The sequence below is a fragment of the Doryrhamphus excisus genome, chromosome 4 (genome assembly GCF_030265055.1).
Source record: "Doryrhamphus excisus isolate RoL2022-K1 chromosome 4, RoL_Dexc_1.0, whole genome shotgun sequence".
In the NCBI taxonomy this organism is placed as follows: Eukaryota; Metazoa; Chordata; class Actinopteri; order Syngnathiformes; family Syngnathidae; genus Doryrhamphus; species Doryrhamphus excisus.
Genome location: NC_080469.1, coordinates 9,135,692 through 9,156,588, shown reverse-complemented (window position 1 = coordinate 9,156,588; position 20,897 = coordinate 9,135,692). Strand labels below are relative to the sequence as shown.

Sequence of the window (20,897 nt, the reverse complement as noted above, 5' to 3'; positions counted from 1 at the left end):
GTTTTTGTTTCATCCCAAAGCGGAATGCTACTTAGATTGTGTAGAAAAAGTGAAGTCACAATACGTAGTAACAAGTGTAGCAACATAAGTCATGACTTCCTCTCCATCGCTCTGACTGAAAGCAAAGCCTTTGATGTGGAGACAAACACACAATACAATACACAAGAGACCCCTTAGAATTTATTCTCAAGTTGGCTTTCTCTTTCTGTCCCACTGCAGCCACACAACCAGCTCGCCTCTTACACCAGCATGACTGATGCTATCAAACGTCAACATCTCCTTCCAAGACAAACAATGGTAACAAGGCTTTGTTTGACATGGAGCCATTCATTTCTTTCTAATCTGCTCATAGAAAGTATGTCCCTTGTCATCTTCCTCTTTAGTTTTACTGTTTAAGTCACTGAAACTATCATGGCTGGGGATAAGTCTTAATTAACTCCCTTAGTGAATTTTCCCATAATCCTTACAAATTAATAAAAATGATTAATCAAGCATCAATTCATTAATCTCCTGCAGATATCTGCAGGTAGGGACTGGCCCTACCTGATGTCATTTACCAGTACCATGTAGACATAATTGGTATTCATATTTTACATAGAGGCACGGCGGTTGAGTGGTTAGCGCACAGACCTCACAGCTAGGAGACCAGGGTTCAATTCCACCCTCGGCCATCTCTGTGTGAAGTTTGCATGTTCTCCCCGTGCATGGGTGGGTTTTCTCTGGGTACATTCCAAAAACATGCTAGGTTAATTTCCAAATTGTCCATAGGTATGAATGTGAGTGTGAATGGTTGTTTGTCTATATGTGCCCTGTGATTGGCTGGCGAACAGTCCAGGGTGTACCTCTCGCCCGAAGACAGCTGGAATAGGCTCCAGCACCCCCCGCAACCCTCGTGAGGAAAAAGCGGTAGAAAATGAATGAATGAATTTTACATAGAGAAACATTCCACTTCCTTTCTTGTAGCTTCATTTATGTATTAATACCAAGTCTATAAGTTAAAATGTGTCAAAAGTGAAATACTGTATTTAGAAGTTTCTCAGACATCTGGTTGGCTTGTAAACGGGAGGCGCTAGGACCTTGGAGACCACGTTTGTGTCCAAGCAAGTGAGTGTGACAAGCAGGCAGAAAGAACCGCTAGACTGAGAAACTTTACACTATGCGGCTCACCTCCTCTTTATTCTTCTTCTGCACTCTTTCCTTACTAAACATAGCTAAAGTCGGGCTTGGTGGGAATCTGCAGCAGGATAAACAAGCGCCAAACAACTTTTGGGTGAGCGTTTTCTCCGCCCGGTTGCCTGCTTTTATACAGATGTGACTCTCATCAACCGCTGGATTAACTCGGAGAAGAGGGCTAAGATCATCTGGGCAGTCTTCACAAGTGATGTCTTGTGCACTTTTTTGAATTTTCCATAAGGGAATGAGCGCTCCGCGATGACATAACGGAACACACGCAACCGGGACGGTGTTTCAGTAAACAAAAAAAAGAGAGAGACTAACGTCTGGAGGAAAGTATCCCCGAGTTAGTGACTCCTACGCCAACTTCTCCCCCAACTCCCCTCTGGAGACTTCATGCTGGAGATATGGGTTGACCTGTGGCTGCGCTGAGATCCTGCCCGAGGACAATGACTGCGCCCGGCCTTGGCATCCCCAGCCGTGTGGTGGTGCTGATGCTGCTGCTCCTGCTGGTCATCTCCGGGCCGCGGCCGTCCCACGCTTGTCGCGGGCTGCTCGGCTGCAGCTGCACGGAGGAGCGCTCCAAGGCGCACGGAGCCCAGGTGCTTGGGCGGAGGGTGAGCTGCAGCAAGGAGGAGCTGACCGAACCGCCTGATGCCGGCTTACTGCCCAATAGGACCGTCACGCTGTGAGTTGGAACACCACTTAACACTATTATTATTGTTGTTATTATTGCATTATTGGGTATCAAATCATATTTGATTGACTTCTTTACATGAATCTGTATCGAATCTTCTGACCACTTCATTAGGTACACACGAAACTTCCAGAGATGTCTGTAAACACTATAATATAATATAATATAATATAATATAATATAATATAATATAATATAATATAATATAATATATTATAATATATTATAATATAATATAATATAATATAATATAATATATTATAATATAATATAATATAATATAATATAATACAGAATGTGAGTGTGAATGGTTGTTTGTCTATATGTGCCCTGTGATTGGCTGGCGACCAGTCCATGGTGTACCCCGCCTCACACCCGAAGACAGCTGGGATAGGCTCCAGCACCCCCGCGACCCTCGTGAGGAAAAGCGGTAGAGAATGAATGAATGAATAATACAATACAATACAATACAATACAATATAATATAATATAATATAATCTACCTTGCAGTACTGCATCACAATGGAAGTGTTTTTAATGTTTAGCTAAATAAGGGGACTAAACTATAACAAACACAGTATGATGCAGTCTAGTAGCCTACTACATTACAAGTTTTTATGGCTACTATTACAGTTTATCAAGGATTATAAACAGTATGATGATGCTTTACTGAGTCAAAATGTGCGCAACAAAACTAGCGTTGGACTTTTGCATTATACTGTACAATAAGACGAATAATACTGTACAGCCCATCTATTAGATTACATTAGATTGTGCAGGTGTACCTAATGATATGCACTCAACAAGTGTGTGAACCCATGAACTTTGTTCTTGCGGCAATTATAATACTTGTTAGGTCAAAGGTAAACATCTTGAATAGTTTGTAGTGTTGGGTCACCTTGTGCATCATCCCAGTGTAATTATCACGGGGCCCCGCCTCTTTGACACGAGCCTGTCACTTTAAATCCTCCCTCCACTTCCAGGACCATAAACACAAACACAGTTCTTTCTCCTTCCATTAAATATGGCTCCCAATTACTGAGGAAAAGAAACGTGCGAGAGTGGTGTGACATCATGATAATTTAGCACTAGGTTAGTCGGATATGTTCATACTGGGACACACTCGTTTGTGTGGTCTATTTGGACTTAAGTTGAAAGAAGGGCGATCCACGCCAAAACATACAATCTAATGTGATGAACGGGCTCATAATCTATTGCTGACACATTTTTGGGTGGCGTTGGTGTACACTCACGAGGAATTATTTCAAATACTTTCTTTACAGCCGCTCTCGGGCTTTATTTGTTCCCACCGTGTGTTAGTGTCGCTGCGCTGTAAGAAAAGGGCTCCAGTGGAGCGAGCACATGAGGTAAAGTAAGTGGATTTATGCCCCAGGAGAGCTAATGTGGTCCATTTATAGAGCCTTATGTCTCTGGCTTAATAAAGTCGGGATTATACATCTGGTAAACACATGGCAAGGGGAAAATGGCAGTGGTTGAGGTGATTGAAGATACACTTACTCATTATGGTCAGCTTGTTTTGGTACAAATACTCCATGTAGTGCCATGGAGCTGCAGACCAAAAAAAGCTGCATTCATCTCTTATATGAACAATGGCGCATTGACAGTGCTACACATTCACTCCGCTTGTTTTGTTGCCAATCGGTGTTCGTGACATTTGCTCCAGATGTGGAATGTGAGCTCTTGTGTCCATATTCATGTTATTCCTGACATTCCTCCATCCAATGCTGACAGTATTCCAGGTGCAGCAGGGTGCTCTCTCTCTCCTTGGGATCTCCTCCTAGCTGAGCAGGCAAAGAGCTGGAGGTGGACTCAGCAGGTCCAGAGGCTTCCGGGGGCCGGCTGCTATGTGTAACGCACAACAGCTGGCCCCTGTGAACATTCCGGCTGGGGCCCTTCATCCTCCTGGGAAATCCCAATGTGGATTTGCTTATTAAAAGTAGTTGTTCGCTGTTTGTTTTTCCTGCCAGCCGTAAAGGAGCAACCGGTCACCTCCGCTTTTAGCTGCTTTGAGTACACAATCATGTTAGCTTGCACTCTCCCCCACTCCTATAAACGCTTATCAGTGCTTTAATGATGCATTATACAAGTGACAGCCATGCGCTCCAGTCATCTGTTCCACTTTCCCTCTTTTTCTTTATCTCCGGCTCCCCGATTCTCTCCCGTTCCCACCCCTTTATCACAGGCTCATCCACACGCAGTAACTCTTAACCTAAATATTTAGGCGTCTTGGTAGGAAACTGCCATGACCAAACTCCTTCCAGATGTGAGCCAGCATAAGCTTGTGTTTAGCTCTCATTATGCACGGCTGCAGAAGAGCTGCTTCTCTGGGGGAGGAGGACAGACAGACAGAGGGAGGCGGATAAGAGGAGTGAAAAGTGCATTTGTTCATGAGATATGTGGGACAAATGATGGACGGTGCACATGCGGGGGAAAAAAAAAAGAAAATAAAGTGAAGGAGAAAGTGCAACATGAGGTGTAGGAGCCACGTAGAAACACTGGAGAGAAAGAGAAGGGAGCGGGAATGAGGGGGAGAAGTTTGGCTGGTGGTTCAGAGGGATGTGCCCCAGGAGACTCCAACTCCCCTGCCCAAACATATCTTTGACACTGGGGGGAGACAGGAGAAAGAAAGGGGGAGCATAGTTTGCCCTCTCTGGTTTTATTATTATTATTAGCCTTTATGCATGAAGTGGGGATGGAAAAGGATGAATACATGATGGATGCATTCTGCAAGGAAAGTAGACTTAGTCAACTTAGTCATACTAAGTCAAATCTTTGATAGGTAAAGTTTTAAGTAGCGCTTCAGTATAGAGTTAAATGTCTTCTATTGTTTGGACAGCAGAGTGATTGTGTCTCCTTGAATCATATTTCCCTCTGTGTTTTAGTTCGAAGGTCATTGGTCATGTAGCGGTTCACATAGCTGAACGTCTCACAGCTGGCATGGGATGAATGACTATTGACAATCTCCCTGTGTTTGACTGATGATCAATCCGGTCTGTAGTCGGCTTTTTGCCCAAATTAGTCACTCGGGACAGGCTCCAGCCCTGACCCTCAGTCGGATAAGCAGAACAGACAGATGAATCTTCCTTGAACCATTGACAATAAAGTGGTTTACATTCCTAATTCCCATAATAACCATGATTGATCGGTTATCAATCAAGACGAATCAAGTGTATAGTGGCTCTCCTGTTGGCTTCACTTCCACCATGACCTTGAAGAATTTCTGTGTAAGGTCAGCTGAAATGTTGGAATGGAGGTCATACCAAACGGGAACACAGTGGATGTCCATCTACATGTGATTGTTCCTGACTGTTAAAAGTGTCGTCATTGTCGGTGTCAGCTCGGTGGGTGCCGACCTGATTTAGAGGACACAGATGCTGTGAGGTCAACATGGTCGTCCTTGACAGCTGCAGTGCAAGGTTACACTTGAGTCTAGGAATGTCATTGCCAATCGGTAAAAATATCCTATCTAAATATTTTCACTGTTGCACATGAATAGTTGTACTGGTTCCACTTTGAATTTCAGGTGTTATCATATCTCATTTCTAAATGAGTCTTTTGGGCTGTTTCGGACATTTGCTGCCTTTAGCTCAGCTAAGTCAACATTCCCTCGCTGTTGATTCATATCTAGTTGGGATGTTATAAGGTCAAAGATGATTTTGCCAGCCTCCATATCTTGCGACATGCAAATTGCAAATGCAAATTGGTTTGCATTGCCGGCAATTAGTTGGACCCGTTTCCCTTGAGGGTTGGACTCCATCAGTGCTGATCTTTGTCAGCGATTTTGTGACAAATATAGATAGAGTTCCTGATTAGTGGCTGCAGGATTGGGTCTCTGCTTAGAGCAGATGATTCTGTCCTGTTGGATTCATCAAGCCGTTACCTTCAACATTCACTGGATCGGTTAGTTGCCGAGTGTGAAGCAGCTAGGATGAGACTCAGCACCTCCAAGTCCACGGTCGTGCTCGAAAAAGGGGGAGGAGTTAAAGTACTTTGCGGTGATGTTTATGTGTGAGGGATGAATAGAACGTGAGAGCAACAACAGATTGGTGCTGCAACCGAATAATGGAAACTCAACCTGACGGTAGCTGAGCAGGCTCTACACTGTACAGTATTATTCTTGTTATTGTACAGTATTGTGCAAAAATTGCAAATTTTTAAATTTAAACTGACCTGGGAATGCCTCGGGATACACTGGGAGGAGTTGGACTAGCCTGGGAGAGGGAAGTCTGGACTTCCCTGCTTAGGCTGTTGCCCCCGCGACCCAATCACGGATAACAGGAGGAAGATGGATGGGTGGATAGGCTATAAATACAGTTACGCCCAAATACTATTCATCCACTGTAAATTAAGATATTCATTGTCAATTTTAGTGGCATATTTTTTTTAACATTTTGGTGAAATTCCGAATTGTCTGGCTTCAAAATTTCCACTGTACATTTAGTATGATTTGTCCGGAGATGCCTTGCATCCCAGCAGCACCAGTGCGTTATTGCTTACATCTGTTGGCCTCTGTTCACTCCAAGCCGACTCATCCTGACAGAATGTTTGATTGGCTACATTGGTATCAATCTGAACCCTTCAGCTATCATTTCATCTTTTTAAGGCTGTTGTTGGACTCCAGCTTGTGGCCCACGTGGACATCTTGCAAAGAGGTTGCAGATGTTTCTGTGGTTGCGTCTGCGAGTGAGTCTATGTGTCCAGACGGGAGTATGTGTATGTCCATGAGATGTCCCAAACAGTCATCTTATCAGCGGGGAGGATCCCAATAGCACAGGGAGAGCCTTGCTGAGGCATTCCTGCAGAGCTGGAGTTTATTTATGTGGGGAAAAGGTGTTGAGAGTAGGGGCCGCTCCTCCACACGTGAGCAGGGGCAGTGGTCAGCAATAAATCAAAAAAGCAAACAAAGGCCTGACATTGGATACTTTGAGCTTACAGCCCATTAGAGCACCTGCCAATGCCACACAAGGCTGGGACTATAAAATGCCCTTATAGGTCAAGGTAACATGACCCTCTCTCTCTTATAGACGCATGCCTACTGTGTTGTGCTGCAGCTTGACCATGAATTCACTTAACGCCTGGTCATGCATGTTGATTAAACTGCAATGCCTTTTTTTTTTTTGTGTCAAACTTGGCACCGACACAAAGATGTATTATAGTCGTCTCAAGTGGCTCAGTGTTGTTTTAGTTTTTCCTTTCGCGCCAAACTCTTCTTATCTTACTCCAAAAATGCTTGACTTTGACGTTTCCTTGCCAGTGTTAACTTCCCTCTCCCTGTGTTTGACCACAGTGGCCGTCGAATTTCCCGTTGTGGGTCTACAGACACACACGGGCATAATGGGTGTCTATATTGGGAATGCCTGTGGCTATAGTGTGAGTGTGTGTGATATGCATGACAATGGTGCATTCATCTACTGCATTATAATAACATATGTCTACTTGCTTCCTTTGTATTATTTGTTTAAACATCATGTTCATTCACTTAAATACATATTTAACCGGATAATACCAATACTCAAGGTTGAAGGTAAAATGCAACTGTAGTTACTAAAACTGCAGCAGTCATATAATGCTCCAACCTTGAATAAACCGTAATGGAAATCCAGCTGATTTATTTTCTAAATGCAACAATGAGCTATTGTAGAGAAACGTCATGTAAAATGAGATCACCGTATTTCTCTCAGCGAGCTTGAAGCTGCCGTTAATTATAAGTTTCAAAGACGTGTAGGAAAATAAATATTGCTCTATAGATCATCCAAGTGAAAGAAATGCGCCTGAAAAGGAAAACATACATTGTCTGAGCACATCCTTTATCTGATCTGATTACATGATAATCAACGTTACCATTGCCGGTATTTCTCATTAGTCACATAAAACTCTTTTTGGGATTGCGTGAAATGAATATCTATCAGCATTCCGCTTTCCAAGCAGCATGGTGGTCCATAGCAGTGTAGACTTAGAATGTTGTCCAGCATACATATCTTTCTTATGTCTTCCACCCACAAACCAAAAACTTGAAAGTTATGTTAAAAAGTGACTGTAGACATTTTATGGGATGAAGAGTTAGTGTTCAAACTTAACCAAGAAACATTTCAATATTGAACAAAGCATCACACTCTTTATTGCTCTCTGGTTCTACCATATCTTACTTATTGTGTGGAAATATGGGGTAATAACTATAAAAGCAATCTTCACTCGCTTTTGTACTGCAAAAAAGGTCAGTAAGGATAATTCATAATGCCGCCTACAGAGAACATACTAACTCCTTATTTCTAAAATCACAAATACTTAAACTTGCTGATATAGTTCATTTTCAAACAGCTAAAATAATGCATAAGGCTAAAAATAACCAATTACCTAAAAATGTCATCTAATACTTCTTTACTAGAGTGGAGAAATATGATCTCAGAGAAGAACTAAATTTGAAACACTTCTATGCTAGGACTATGTTAAAAAGCCATAGTATTTCAGTATGTGGAATCAAACTATGGAATGGATTGAGTAAGGACCTCAAACAAAGCACAACGATGAGCCAATTCAAGAAACAATACAAGCAGTTGATGTTTGCTAAATACAAGGACGAAGAGTCTTGAACCAGTCATGATGTGCTATATACTATATCACTATATTGACACTTACTATGGTACCCATTATGTCATCGTATGGTCATATTACCTCGTACTTCGGTACGTGACAAAAATAAGTAAATAAAATAAAATAAAGTTTAAAAAATAATAAACTTAAATTATATTAGGAAAGCAGGAAGTGATCAAATGTAGCAGTTACTGATTGTAAAAGTACCAGATGGAGGGGAAGGATTTAATAAGCTTAGCTTCTTCCTACTCCTTTTGGACATGTGGAACTGTGAACTGATTATCTGATGCACTCAATTGTAATCTGATGCATGTTTATATGAAATAAAACCATTACCATTACCATTAACCCTGTAATGGGCACTATTATTGTAGCAAATTATTGGCTTTATCATTTTGGAACTTTTAAAATATTTAATAATTATAAGCCACAGTAAACCACTATAAGGTTTATTTTATTTAATAATAATTAATTTCTAAAAAATCCAGTCCAGTCTACCTGCAGCCTAGGATAGGCTCCAGCATGCCCACGACCCTTGTGAAGATAAGCGGTAGGAAATGGATGTATATGTATATTGGGGCTGCAACAATGAATTGATGAATCAATGATTAATCAACTTTGGTATTCTCTTTTCATTTTTCAAAAAAATGATGGGAAGGATCGAGTAACTCAAATACTGTAACCTATTTAAAGAAACAGTACAAGATTATGTTTTTTTCAAAGCAAACTGTATGAATGCTGAGAACCTTACTGTATATTCCTTCATGTATCATTACTTTACATTACTTTTTATTTTTGCTTTACACAATCTTTCTGTTCATTTATGACTTATGCTGTGGCCTCAGGCTTCTAGTTATTTTGAACTTTTATTTCATATTCATGCATGTATTTATTTGTTTATTTTTATACTGCTTTTTCCTCTTTTTCTCCGTTTCTTTCACCCTTGCATGTACTTTCCATCCATTGCCCCCCTTTTTGTTGTTCTTTCTCTCCCTGTTGGAAAATGTATATGAACACGTTAATAGTGAAACACGGAAAAAGAATAGGATTAAATAATCTCCGCTTCTTCCTCCTCCATTTCAGACATGCTGAACTGTGCAAATGTAAACAAATAAAACCATGACCTCACCATTATCTCGGATTACCTTTGTTATTTTGTAGTATAGGGTGGCCTATTAAGGGTTTGAAAAGCAAGCGAGTGTGATGGTGAAGCTGTTATGAATTACAAGTCATTTGTACATGGCGCAAACCTGTAGGATGCAGTGAAAGTGTATCAGTGGTGACGGCGGTCACAGATGCTTTATCGGGAAACTGGGATAGATGTTTCCATGCTTTTGTACAAGCAGCCGAATTTCCCAGCACCCTTTTGCTCAGGAGCAGAAAACAGAGGCTAGTTATAAGACAAAACAATGAGACAATGTCCGCCAGGCATACACCACATTCCACTCACTGATTCAAGAGGCTAAATTCACCAAATTGCCTCATTAGAGGTGTAAAAACACTTTACACTGTGGTTAAGATGACTATTGTGTTCGTGCAAGGCTGCCATAAACATTCCACTTTAACTTTCCACAATGCAGCAGTATTCCGACTGTTAATATTCTGATGGCAGCTATTTGTTTAGGCCTACATGCTCACTGCTTGTCCATCTTTGGTAAAGCTTGCCTAGAAAGAAAGACTACTCGAGCACACTTCCTGTCTACAACTCAGTGGATTGTCTAATAACCTTCCTCTACACTTGGTCTTTGTGTGTGTGTGTGTGTGTGTGTGTTCATCCATCAGCTTGACTATACGCACACACACAAACACTCATGTGGGAAGGGCGTGCATGGCCACAGCTCTCAAAATAGGCTTTGGTCCTCCCCACTTTAATTAGAGATGTTTAAAAAACCCGGATTTTAATTTTAGACCAGCATTTGCACCACTTGTGCACACATACTCAATTTGAGTTAAAACTGCACACTTTCCCTATAAATAAATCGGAGAGGTCGCGCATGCATCTGAATCTACAGACACACACACGACCGCAAACCGCAAAGGGTTGCCTATAGCTCAGCCTGCTAACCCGAGCACAATGCAGCACCCTCTATAATAAGTGGGTGCACATATCAAGTATCAAGGGGCTGCTTTCCTACATCTAGCCTCAAGTTTAGCTACAAATATAGCAGAGTCCCTAGCTACTGGGTGTATTCCTGCCCAGCGAAACATCCAGATTGTTTGGATTTCTGTTTGTATGCCTTATATATACAGTATATCGTATACTGCACTGTATGTACTGTGTGCACAGATTACCATGAACATGTATGCAGTTGTAGCACATCTGTAAAGCAAGTACCCACACGTTTAGTGCAAATCAAGACAAAATGAAAGGATTTCATTTTCTGCTTACCACAACAACATGGTTGGATGTGTGTAGTTCGAGGTTCTTGTCGTCTGAAATAATTCTCCAGGAATCATGACGTAACCTTACATCAACTACTAAAATTTTTACGACAAAGAGATTTACATCCCTACTTATTATAGATTAAAAGTTCTTTCTATCTGTGATTAATTATGCGTTGATTGAACAAAATATGATTATTCATTCATTCATTCAGTTTCCACTGCTTTTTCCTCACGAGGGTCACGGGGGTGCTGGAGCCTATCCCAGCTGTCTTCGGGCGAGAGGCGGGGTACACCCTGGACTGGTCGCCAGCCAATCGCAGGGCACATATAGACAAACAACCATTCATACTCACATTCATACCTATGGACAATTTGGAGTCGCCAATTAACCTAGCATGTTTTTGGAATGTGGGAGGAAACCGGAGTACCCGGAGAAAACCCACGCATGCACGGGGAGAACCAAAATGTGATTAATCATGAATAAATATTTTAATTGATAAGGATAAGCGGTATAGAAATGGATGGATAATGTGTTTGTGTGTGTATGCATATTCTTGTATACTGTATACATACAGTATATGTGTGTGTATATAAATCTGTTATATAGTAATCAGTCAACATAACAAAGGTTTCCACTGAAGGATGATTGTCACTAATCTCTTCAGCTGTTTGTGGTTTGTCGGAGGACTGACTCACTTAAATCCAAAATGATTTCACAACAAAATATTTAGCGTGCAATTACATGGATGCTCCTTTCCATGACAAGTACTAAATGGGCCTTGTTGCTGCTCGGCATTCTCTGGTGGTCCCTAGTGGCTCAGAGACAATGAGCACATTCAAATCTTGACATGCATTTGTCACCAAAGTGCCTGTTGTGCTGAAGGGCATTTAGTCTCCCTTGGACATTGAGTACAGTGACTCTGAGAGGACCAACTCGGGGTCGAAAGGGGGCTCCCAGGACCGCGGGCTCGGGTTGTATTTTTACAACGAAAGGGTTAAGTAATGTGGACGTACCGAGGCGGTGAATTGTCTGCACAGTCTGGATGCCTCTTAGAAAGCACTTATTGCAACAAAGATGACACAACCAACTCCCATCCTGAGAGATCCCTGCTTGTGCTCCCACTCAGTCCACTATGCCAGAGTCCATTAGAGAGGCTTTGCAAACAACCATGCTAAACATCATCAACCTGAGCATGAAACTCCATTTACAGTATATACTGTAGAGCAGGGGTCTCAAACACGCGGCCCGCGGGCCAAATGCGGCCCGCAGGACACTAGTTTGAGGCCCCCGCCCTTGATATGAAAGTTTAATGCCCGCACAAGTTTGATATGGATGCTCTATGGTATCATGTACCCAGAAAAAATTATTACATTTGATTAATGTTCATGTTAAAGGTTAAATAACTGTTAATAGTTATCCTCCCTACCCGTGTGGAAGTGGTAAGTTTTTGGCTATTTAAGTTTAAAGGAAATAACTTGAAGGCTACCGTTTAGGTCGCTAGCTCTCTAGTTTGCGAGTTAGCATGTGTCTATAAATGTGACTATAGTCGTGTTTTGTCATGTCTACAGGGCTCTAATAATGCTTTGTTAATTTTAATCTGAAAAAAATAATTTGTCTACCCACTATGTCTATGTGGTTTCTTAAGTTTTTATTATTTGCCGTTTTATTATTATTATTATATTTATTTATTTATTACTGATTGATTTTCTTTATTATTGATTTGTTTATTTATTTTTCATCTTATCTTGTGTAGAAAAATAAAAAGTAAGATATTTGAGAACAGTGGAATGTTTTATAGAGCTTTTCTTGTAGAAAATTGGAACCAAAGCGAAGTTTTTTTAAAAAAATTGTTTTTAATAAATGCGTTTTTTTTTTTTTGGAAAACCTGATGCGGCCCAGTCTCACCCAGACCCTAGCTCCAGTGGCCTCCAAGTAAATTTGAGTTTGAGACCCCTGCTGTAGAGAGCAACATTTTGCTGATTTGGCACAAACATGCCAACATGTCATTTTTATATAGTTTTATTTTTCGCTACACTAACTCACACATCATTGCTCAGAATAACAATGTACTTCACCAAAAGTATGATCACCAAAAAGCCACACTGTGTCTGGCCAAACCACAGACATCAGAAGTAAAATTAAACATGTTATCTTCCATCTAAATTCTACTGCAGATTGCATCTTGTTTTTGGAACACACAACCTTGCATATACACACTTAGTACTATACATCTTTCATGGTAACTAAAACCACATTTACTAGTTATCTACAGTATCTACCTCATATTTGGATAATCACATCATTTAATGTCTTGTGGAAATTGACCAACATTTTGGAAAAAAAAAAAAAGCCTCAAATGTCAGATTTTGCTATCACTAGGTCATCAATCAAAGGATAACCGTTTCTTTTGTGCCAAGACATGTCTCAACACGGGGTGAAAAAATATATCTGTGTCATATTTTGGTGTCAAAGTTATTGTGTTCACAGTGGTCACGTCCACAAGTCATTTATTATTGTATGACAACTTATTTTTTCGACTTGTATGCCTGAGAATGACAATACCGTAATCCCTGACTTTGGTTCCAGACCCGACCATGAGAAGTGATTTTCCATGAAGTATGATTTTGTATTTATGAATTAAATATTTTTGTAGTTAGAGCAGAGAAATGACCTTGTAAATATGATATTTGTATGATTATTAGAGCCCTCTAGACATGAAATAGCACCCCTAGAGTCACCTATTACCTAAAATAGAACACATAATAAGAGAAAATTTGCCATGTGAAACATGAATAAGACACATGTATGTGTCTAATGTATGATAGTAACAGCTGAACCCTACAAAAGATGAAATGCAGCATATTTGTGCATATGTTAAACTGTAGTGAAATGTAATTGGCTAATGATTTTTCTTTAACCCTCCTCTTGTGTTAGGGTCAGCACCGACCCGTTTTACATTTTAAATGCATAAAAAGAATCACATAACAAATGTTTATTGCATCAAGGCTTTTTGACTTTGTCAGGAAACTCTATGAAACTCTATCTAGGGTCGGTTTTGACCCGGTTATAATAATATGACTATAAAGCAATATTTTGAGCCAAAACTGAAATTGAAAAAGTGTACAATTAGCAACCAGCTCCTCTTCTCATCATGTAAGCTTCAGGGGATTCTCATTTTGTTGCTGAAAACAATAACTTTTTCTACCTTTTCTTGACATTAATATATATGGGTCAAAATTGACCCGAACACCATAGATCAGGGGTCTCAAACACGCGGCCCGCGGGCCAAATGTGGCCCGCAGGACACTAGTTTGAAGCCCCCGCCTTGATATGAAAGTTTAATGTTAGTGCGGCCCGTGCAAGTTTGATATGGATGCTGTATGGTATCATATACCCAGAAAAATATATTACGTTTGATTAATGTTCATGTTAAAGGTTAAATAACTGTTAATAGTTATCCTCCCTATCCGTGTGGAAGTGGTAAGATTTTGGCTATTCAAGTTTAAAGGAAATAACTTGAAGGCTACCGTTTAGGTCACTAAAGGAGTGACTCAAGAGATGAGAAGCAAATTTGATGGTAACTTATTGTTTTTAGTGTATTTGATAGCTGATTCAATACATGGGTCAAAACCGACCCGTTAACATAAGAGAAGATACCAGAAAGCTAACACAAGAGGAAGGTTAAATGAACAAACACCGCTTCTTTTGGTTTGGCGGCCATATATTGTTGATCCACCGAGCCTGTCCTCATTACTCATTATAAGTGTATATTGTGTGTATACTGTATATATTTATAAAGATAAATATCATTTGGAGCTGCACTTGAAATGGGGTGGGGGGTATGCAGTGTATGTAGAATACTCTGAGCCATAACAAATCATAGTAGTCACGTGAAGTATACATTTATCGCTTTCACCAGAGCTGAGGAAACTTCTATTATTTACATGAGCTCAAGCCCCACTGCATCGTGGAGTCAGCATGCTAATTAAAACTACTTTAATTCAGTCATGACACTCTCATGGAAAAACTCTCTCATTATGTGGCTCCCGTTGGTCTCAGAATTAGAGCTGCTTTTATGGCTCTTTTGAGGGCTTTGCTCTTTCACCTCGCGTGTGGTCCTCCAGTCTAACACACCAAATCTGGAGTTAAATGGTGTTTACACAGTGGCGCACTGCCTTGTTTTGACACTCTTTATTACACTAAAGCTGCGCCTCTCCGTCTCTGCTGAATGAACTGTGGGGTTGCTGTGTTTAAACGATCATTATCTTCACCGTGTAGTACTTGATCACAGACACGCGGGTGAAGAGAGAAGCTGTGCTGTCAACTGATCACCACCTGTGATGAGTTGTATTGTGTAGTGAGTAGTGTTGTGTAGTGAGAGTGTGTTGAGAATGTCTGGCAGAGGCTCCCGTTCGTCGAGTCATCACCTCTGACTTCTGACAGAACTTCACCCGCATCCCAAGGGAGGACCGGGATATAGAGTCCTAATATTACGTGTCTCCATTGCTGAGGCAGCTGACTGGAGCTGTGGCTGCAAGGTGGTCAGTGCCAGTCGTGCTGGCAAACCCCAAACCTGATAGTGGACTCCAAAGGTTAGGGCTGCCGGAGGAGGTTGGTGAGGCCTGAAAGAGGTTCTGGCAAACCATTCCGCACCTGAGAAGGGAGAATCATGGCCTGGTCCACACTTGGGAGCGGCTCAGAGTAAAGACAATGCTCCTTCACATCAAGAGCCAGTTGAGGTGGCTCATGCATCTCGTTCGGACGCCTCCCTGGAAAGGTGCTTCGGGTATGCCTCGGACACAATGGAGGGATTTTGTTTCACACCTGGCATGGAAACACCTTGGTGTCCTTGGAAGAGTTGGAGTCCTTGGAGTTGGAGGAGGTGGCTGGGCTTCCTTACTGAGATGGCTGCCCGCGGGACCTGGACACGGATATGCAGAAGAAAAGGAAATGGAATTGCACTTGATCAAGTGGATGCATTTTGAGAAATTCATTATAATTATTGCAGAAAGTTGCATGGGCAAAACAGAAAGCAGCCAGCCAATCACAGGGCACATATAGACAAACAACCATTCACACTCACATTCATACCTATGAATACTAAATAAGATATACTAAATAAATACTAAAAAAAAGATGGAGGATTCTGTCACCAAACCTGTAGTGGTAACAGATGGGACCAGATCTGGGACCAGTGTGTTTGGCTTTAAGAGTCTTCTGGCTGTGGTTTGGACAGGACATGGCCTCGACACCAGGTTATGATCTGGAGAACTGTCACTGCTGCTGTGCACCACACTTCCCATCTCCACCACACATGCAATGACCCACAACCAGAAGCAGCTGTGGAAAACATATGCCAGCTGCAGGTACACACACACACACACACACACACACACACACACACACACACACACACACACACAGGAGGCCTCCCCCTGCAGCTTCTTGGCCACAGGCTGCATTGAACCGTAGAACAGTATAGCTCAGTCATCAATGACCTGGCTTTGGGACCATGGGATTGTAGCTTGAAGAAAAAAAGGTGGAAAATGGGACTGGGTGACTGGGCGTGGCAGCCATTGTATCACTGAAGTCATATTTGTGTGTTTGTTAGTTAGCGGACTACTTCCTCGCTCATGGGAGATGATTGACAGATGATTGACTATGCATTGATGCCATAGTGATTTCTATTCCTTTTCCTGTATCCACACCTTGATACTCACCCACTTACCTGTAGATTTCTATACTACCTCTTTTGCAGTTTATTGTATCTTTTACTGACCCTACACTGTGTGAACGTTGCTCCCTCACTATAGTGCATTGTTTTCAAAAATGTATTAATAAATGGTCGCTGTTTTGTGGCTGATTATGGCCTATTATTCATCAAACAATATTGAAAGACAAGTCATATGTAGTATTCTGGTCACTAAGACAGTAATGACAAATTGATTGAGACATTACCTTAGATTATATAACTTTAACATGCACTGCCATGGATACAGAGTCCGACATGTACATAGTGATAAAAAGTAATTGGGAAACGGCACCAAAAACTATGTATTTAATCTTCTCACATGCTTACCATAAGAACTTTATTCATCCCATACAGTAGTAATAAATAAATAAAATAAAATAAAAATCTTAAATAACATAAATCAATGCACAGGAAACACAAATATATTATACATGAATTATCTACTCAGAGTATTGTATTGAGTATTGTTACTTTACCACAATTTTACTCAAGGAAAATGTATGTGATGTTGCACATATCGATATCGGTTGATATCATAATCGGAAATTGAGATTTGGACAATATCGGCATATTGGTTATCGGCAAAAAAAGCCAATATCGGACATCCCTAGTTTAAAGGCATCCCATATATGAGACTAATAGCAGCATGGTTTGTAAGTGGTCGCAGTGCGTGAATTCATCCGGAGTTTTTATCTGATTTGTACTTGGATCCATGAAGTCATGGCGTGACACGGGGCTCCAGTCTTCACATAAATGACATCAAATCAGTTATGAAAGATGCTAGCTGTAGCTGTGACTTAGTCTGGACTGAGTTAGCGTGCAGCTCTGCCATGTGTCTCATTAGATTAATGCAATCTGTTTTCTAATCTGAGCGAGGCCTCAGTAGCCATTCACCAGAGAGCAGATGTATGTAAACGTACTAAACGTGTGCATTTCTCATATTAGTTCTGTTTGCCTTAGTTTACGGTCATGTGTGTCAGAAGCCACCTGCCTGCACTCACAGCTCTGTCTGCTTGATGGCCATCCAGGAAATGCTCTCTCTCCCAGCCCTGACCCTGGAAGTCGGCTTCTGAATAAACAGCTAATTGGCTGGGTTTCCTGTTTAGCCTGATGGGAACACAGACTATTTCTGTCTGTTTACACAATGTGGCCTCTCTCCTTCTCAGACTAGCTCTCTCTTTATTGTTTATATGAGAACAATGTCCTCGCTATAGCTAAACATCACATTGTGGGGATCATACACTAGTGTCCTGCCTCTGGAAGTGTTCCATATTGCTGGAAATCTGCGACTTTTGTTGTCTGTGGGAGAGAAAAAAAAAACATGTGGTCTTTGCTTATTTGTGAATGGCGGCTTTAAAGTTCTGGTGTGCAGATTTGAAGAAAGTCTTAGCTGGACTCAAATAACAGTGATTTTCACATTTCTTTGAATGCAACATATACAATCAATATACAGTAAGTACATTGGAGCCTTAAACACAATTGGTTCCCTTTAAAGATCATGTAAATCTAACTGTTGCCATCATAAACCTTTATTATAACCTATAATAACTTTTATTATAACCATTCATTCATTCATTTTCTACCGCTTTTCACAAGGGTCGCGGGGGTGCTGGAGCCTATCCCAGCTGTCTTCAAGTGAGAGGCAGGGTACACCCTGGCCTGGTCGCCAGCCAATCACAGGGCACATATAGGCAAACAACCATTCACACTCACATTCATACCTATGGACAATTTGGAGTTTTTGTTTTTGGAATGTGGGAGGAAACCGGAGTACCCGGAGAAAACCCACGCATGCACGGGCAGAAAATGCAAACTCCACACAGAGATGGCCGAGGGTGGAATTGAACCCTGGTCTCCTAGCTGTGAGGTCTGCGCCCTAACCACTCGACCGCCGTGCCGCCTTTTTATAACCATATAACCTTTATTAACAAGCTGTACAAGTCATGGTTTAATTAATTAATGCATGCATTAATTAATGCATTAATTCATCGTAAAAATAAGTTGTAAAATAACATAAAGTAAAACGCTGTTGCATTTTGTGTTTAAGGATCTGGAAAAGGAGGCTTTTAAGCATTTTTGCTTTCATAGAAGTGTAAACATAAGTAGATTCCTCTATAATAAACACAATAAAATGTTTACTCATGCATTATACAAGAAGGTGAGCTTGTTTACACAGCTGATACATTCAATCCATCATTGTTGATTGCAGTATTTCACTGAGCAGCCAGGACAGACACACATGGAACACTTTGATTGATATGCTACCTCTCTGCCAGAATAACCACTTCTGGTTTTATTGTTGTCATCACAATTTTGAGAGTGTCCAGAGTGTCCATTTGTCGTGGCATCACAAAAAAGCCAAAGAGATTTCTTCTTGTGGAAGAAATCATTTTTATGCCCAGATGTTGATCCTTTTTTTTTTTGTGGAACTTTGTATATTTTCTTCCTAAATTGTGGTCAGTTTCCATATTGTATTACCTTTATGTCTTAAAATGTTGAGGTTCCACTGTATAGGTTTCAATATTGGACATCTTTCAATCATACATTATTGTGCCTTTACGGATGGGGTCGGTAAGCTTTACGATGAAAGGAGCCATTTTGCCTGTTTTTCCAATAAAGAAAAATAGTGTGGCGCCACAAAACATTAGACAGCCTATAAACATGTAGAAGTTGTAACCTAACATCAAATAGTACTTGTTCCGACAACAGGAATCAACTAACAGAAGTGCTGACTACATGTGTTGCTGTACTTTGAAATAACTGGAACAGTGAACGATTTGTTGTGTAAAATTCAAAGAACACATAGCCAACATAAACAAGCCCATCAGAGTTCACATATCTGCCTATTAGTCGTGTCTGCTAAATATGGTTAACATAAATTAAATATGCTTGTGCTGAATTTGAATTGCCTCCTGGTGATATTTGCTGCCTATTGCCTTGACTATTGGTCCTGACCTTAACTGTTTTTGCATTTTTTGAATAACTTCCTGTTTATTTTTACATTTTGAGAATAGATGTTCTGATATTTATTTTACTTAACGCTTCTTTCACGTATTCTCCATCTAGGAATGGCTTCTTCCGCTTTCTCATTGGGCTTAGATGACCAAAAACATTCTGCTTTGGTCACTTTAACATTTGACATTAACAAACCAGTTATATAGGAGTCAAATAATAGTATTTTTGTAAATGATGGAGGTAACACTTGAACATTCAATCAAACATGTGTTCAGTCCTCCGACTCGTGTCTCATAATCAGCTGAGTCCAAGGAGAATAATCTGTATTTTTACTGTCTGTATTGAATTAAATGCCGTGTTCATTCACCAGATGGGACTTTCTCCTCTTCTATCTGTTTTGAATTATTCCGGCAGTTCCGGATGACTATAGCTTCTCATGTCGGGGCTGCTTTCTGTTATAGCAGGGATAGAGTCCTTAAAGCCAAACGATAGAGCTCATGTCTTGGAGTCAGAGGTTCACACTGAGGCTATGACATGCCTCATTCATCCGCTCTCATCTTAACGTCATTCAGTCGGTGCCAGTATTCTTTGAAGAAAAAAAATCATTAATCTGAAGAGCATACGAGCTGTCCTGTGAGTTGTTGGTCATTTCATGGTCAGCAGTTGCACCTGTGCTGCACACTGTGTTGACCTCTGACCTCCACGTGGCACTAAGAGCGTTCGTCATGGGGCCCTTTTACCTGATGTTTGAGCCATCCAATGTGTACACTACCCCAATTTGTTTTTCCAATCAGAATAGACTCATTTTATTTATCAATTTGCATTGATGCATATTAGAGATACAGTATATTACTGATATTATTGATATTAACACATGCTCACAAAGAGCAGGTTAGAAACACATTGCAGGATAGAACATGAAAAAGATTATTTTTAACACTTAACTGAATAATACCTAAGATGAATCAGGTACTTGCAGTCTTAACATAGAAAAATAACATTTCTGTGATAGTATGCAAGGTAATTGTAGTAACATGTTAATAAAGGCGCCTATAACTGTAATTATGGTTTACAAGTTAACATTCCCTGTCTTTATTTCCAGCAAGATTATTTAGTGGAAGAAAGAGGTGAGTGTTGACCGGTTTGTTCCAGAAAATTGAGTCTGAATGATTTAATCTGGTCATTAACTGGTTTAGAGGGCGTGGAGTTGAAGGCAGTGTTTTTATTGATGTGGCAGGAAACAAGTAGGGGGGGCGTTCGCAGACTGTTCACAGTCAGCTCCCCCCTTTAAAGGTGCACCCACGGCTCAACCGTCTCAATGA

General features: G+C 40.8%; 1 protein-coding gene across 1 annotated transcript in view; it reads left to right on the top strand.

Annotated features, from left to right (window-relative positions):
- The first annotated feature begins 1,147 nt into the window (after window positions 1-1,147).
- adgra2 (adhesion G protein-coupled receptor A2) overlaps window positions 1,148-20,897 on the top strand; it is a 42,763-nt gene continuing 23,013 nt past the window's right edge. The window contains exon 1 of the mRNA XM_058070174.1: window positions 1,148-1,861. Within this exon, the coding sequence (XP_057926157.1) occupies window positions 1,623-1,861 (239 nt within the window). The 5' untranslated portion in view covers window positions 1,148-1,622. The remainder of the gene's footprint in view (window positions 1,862-20,897) is intronic.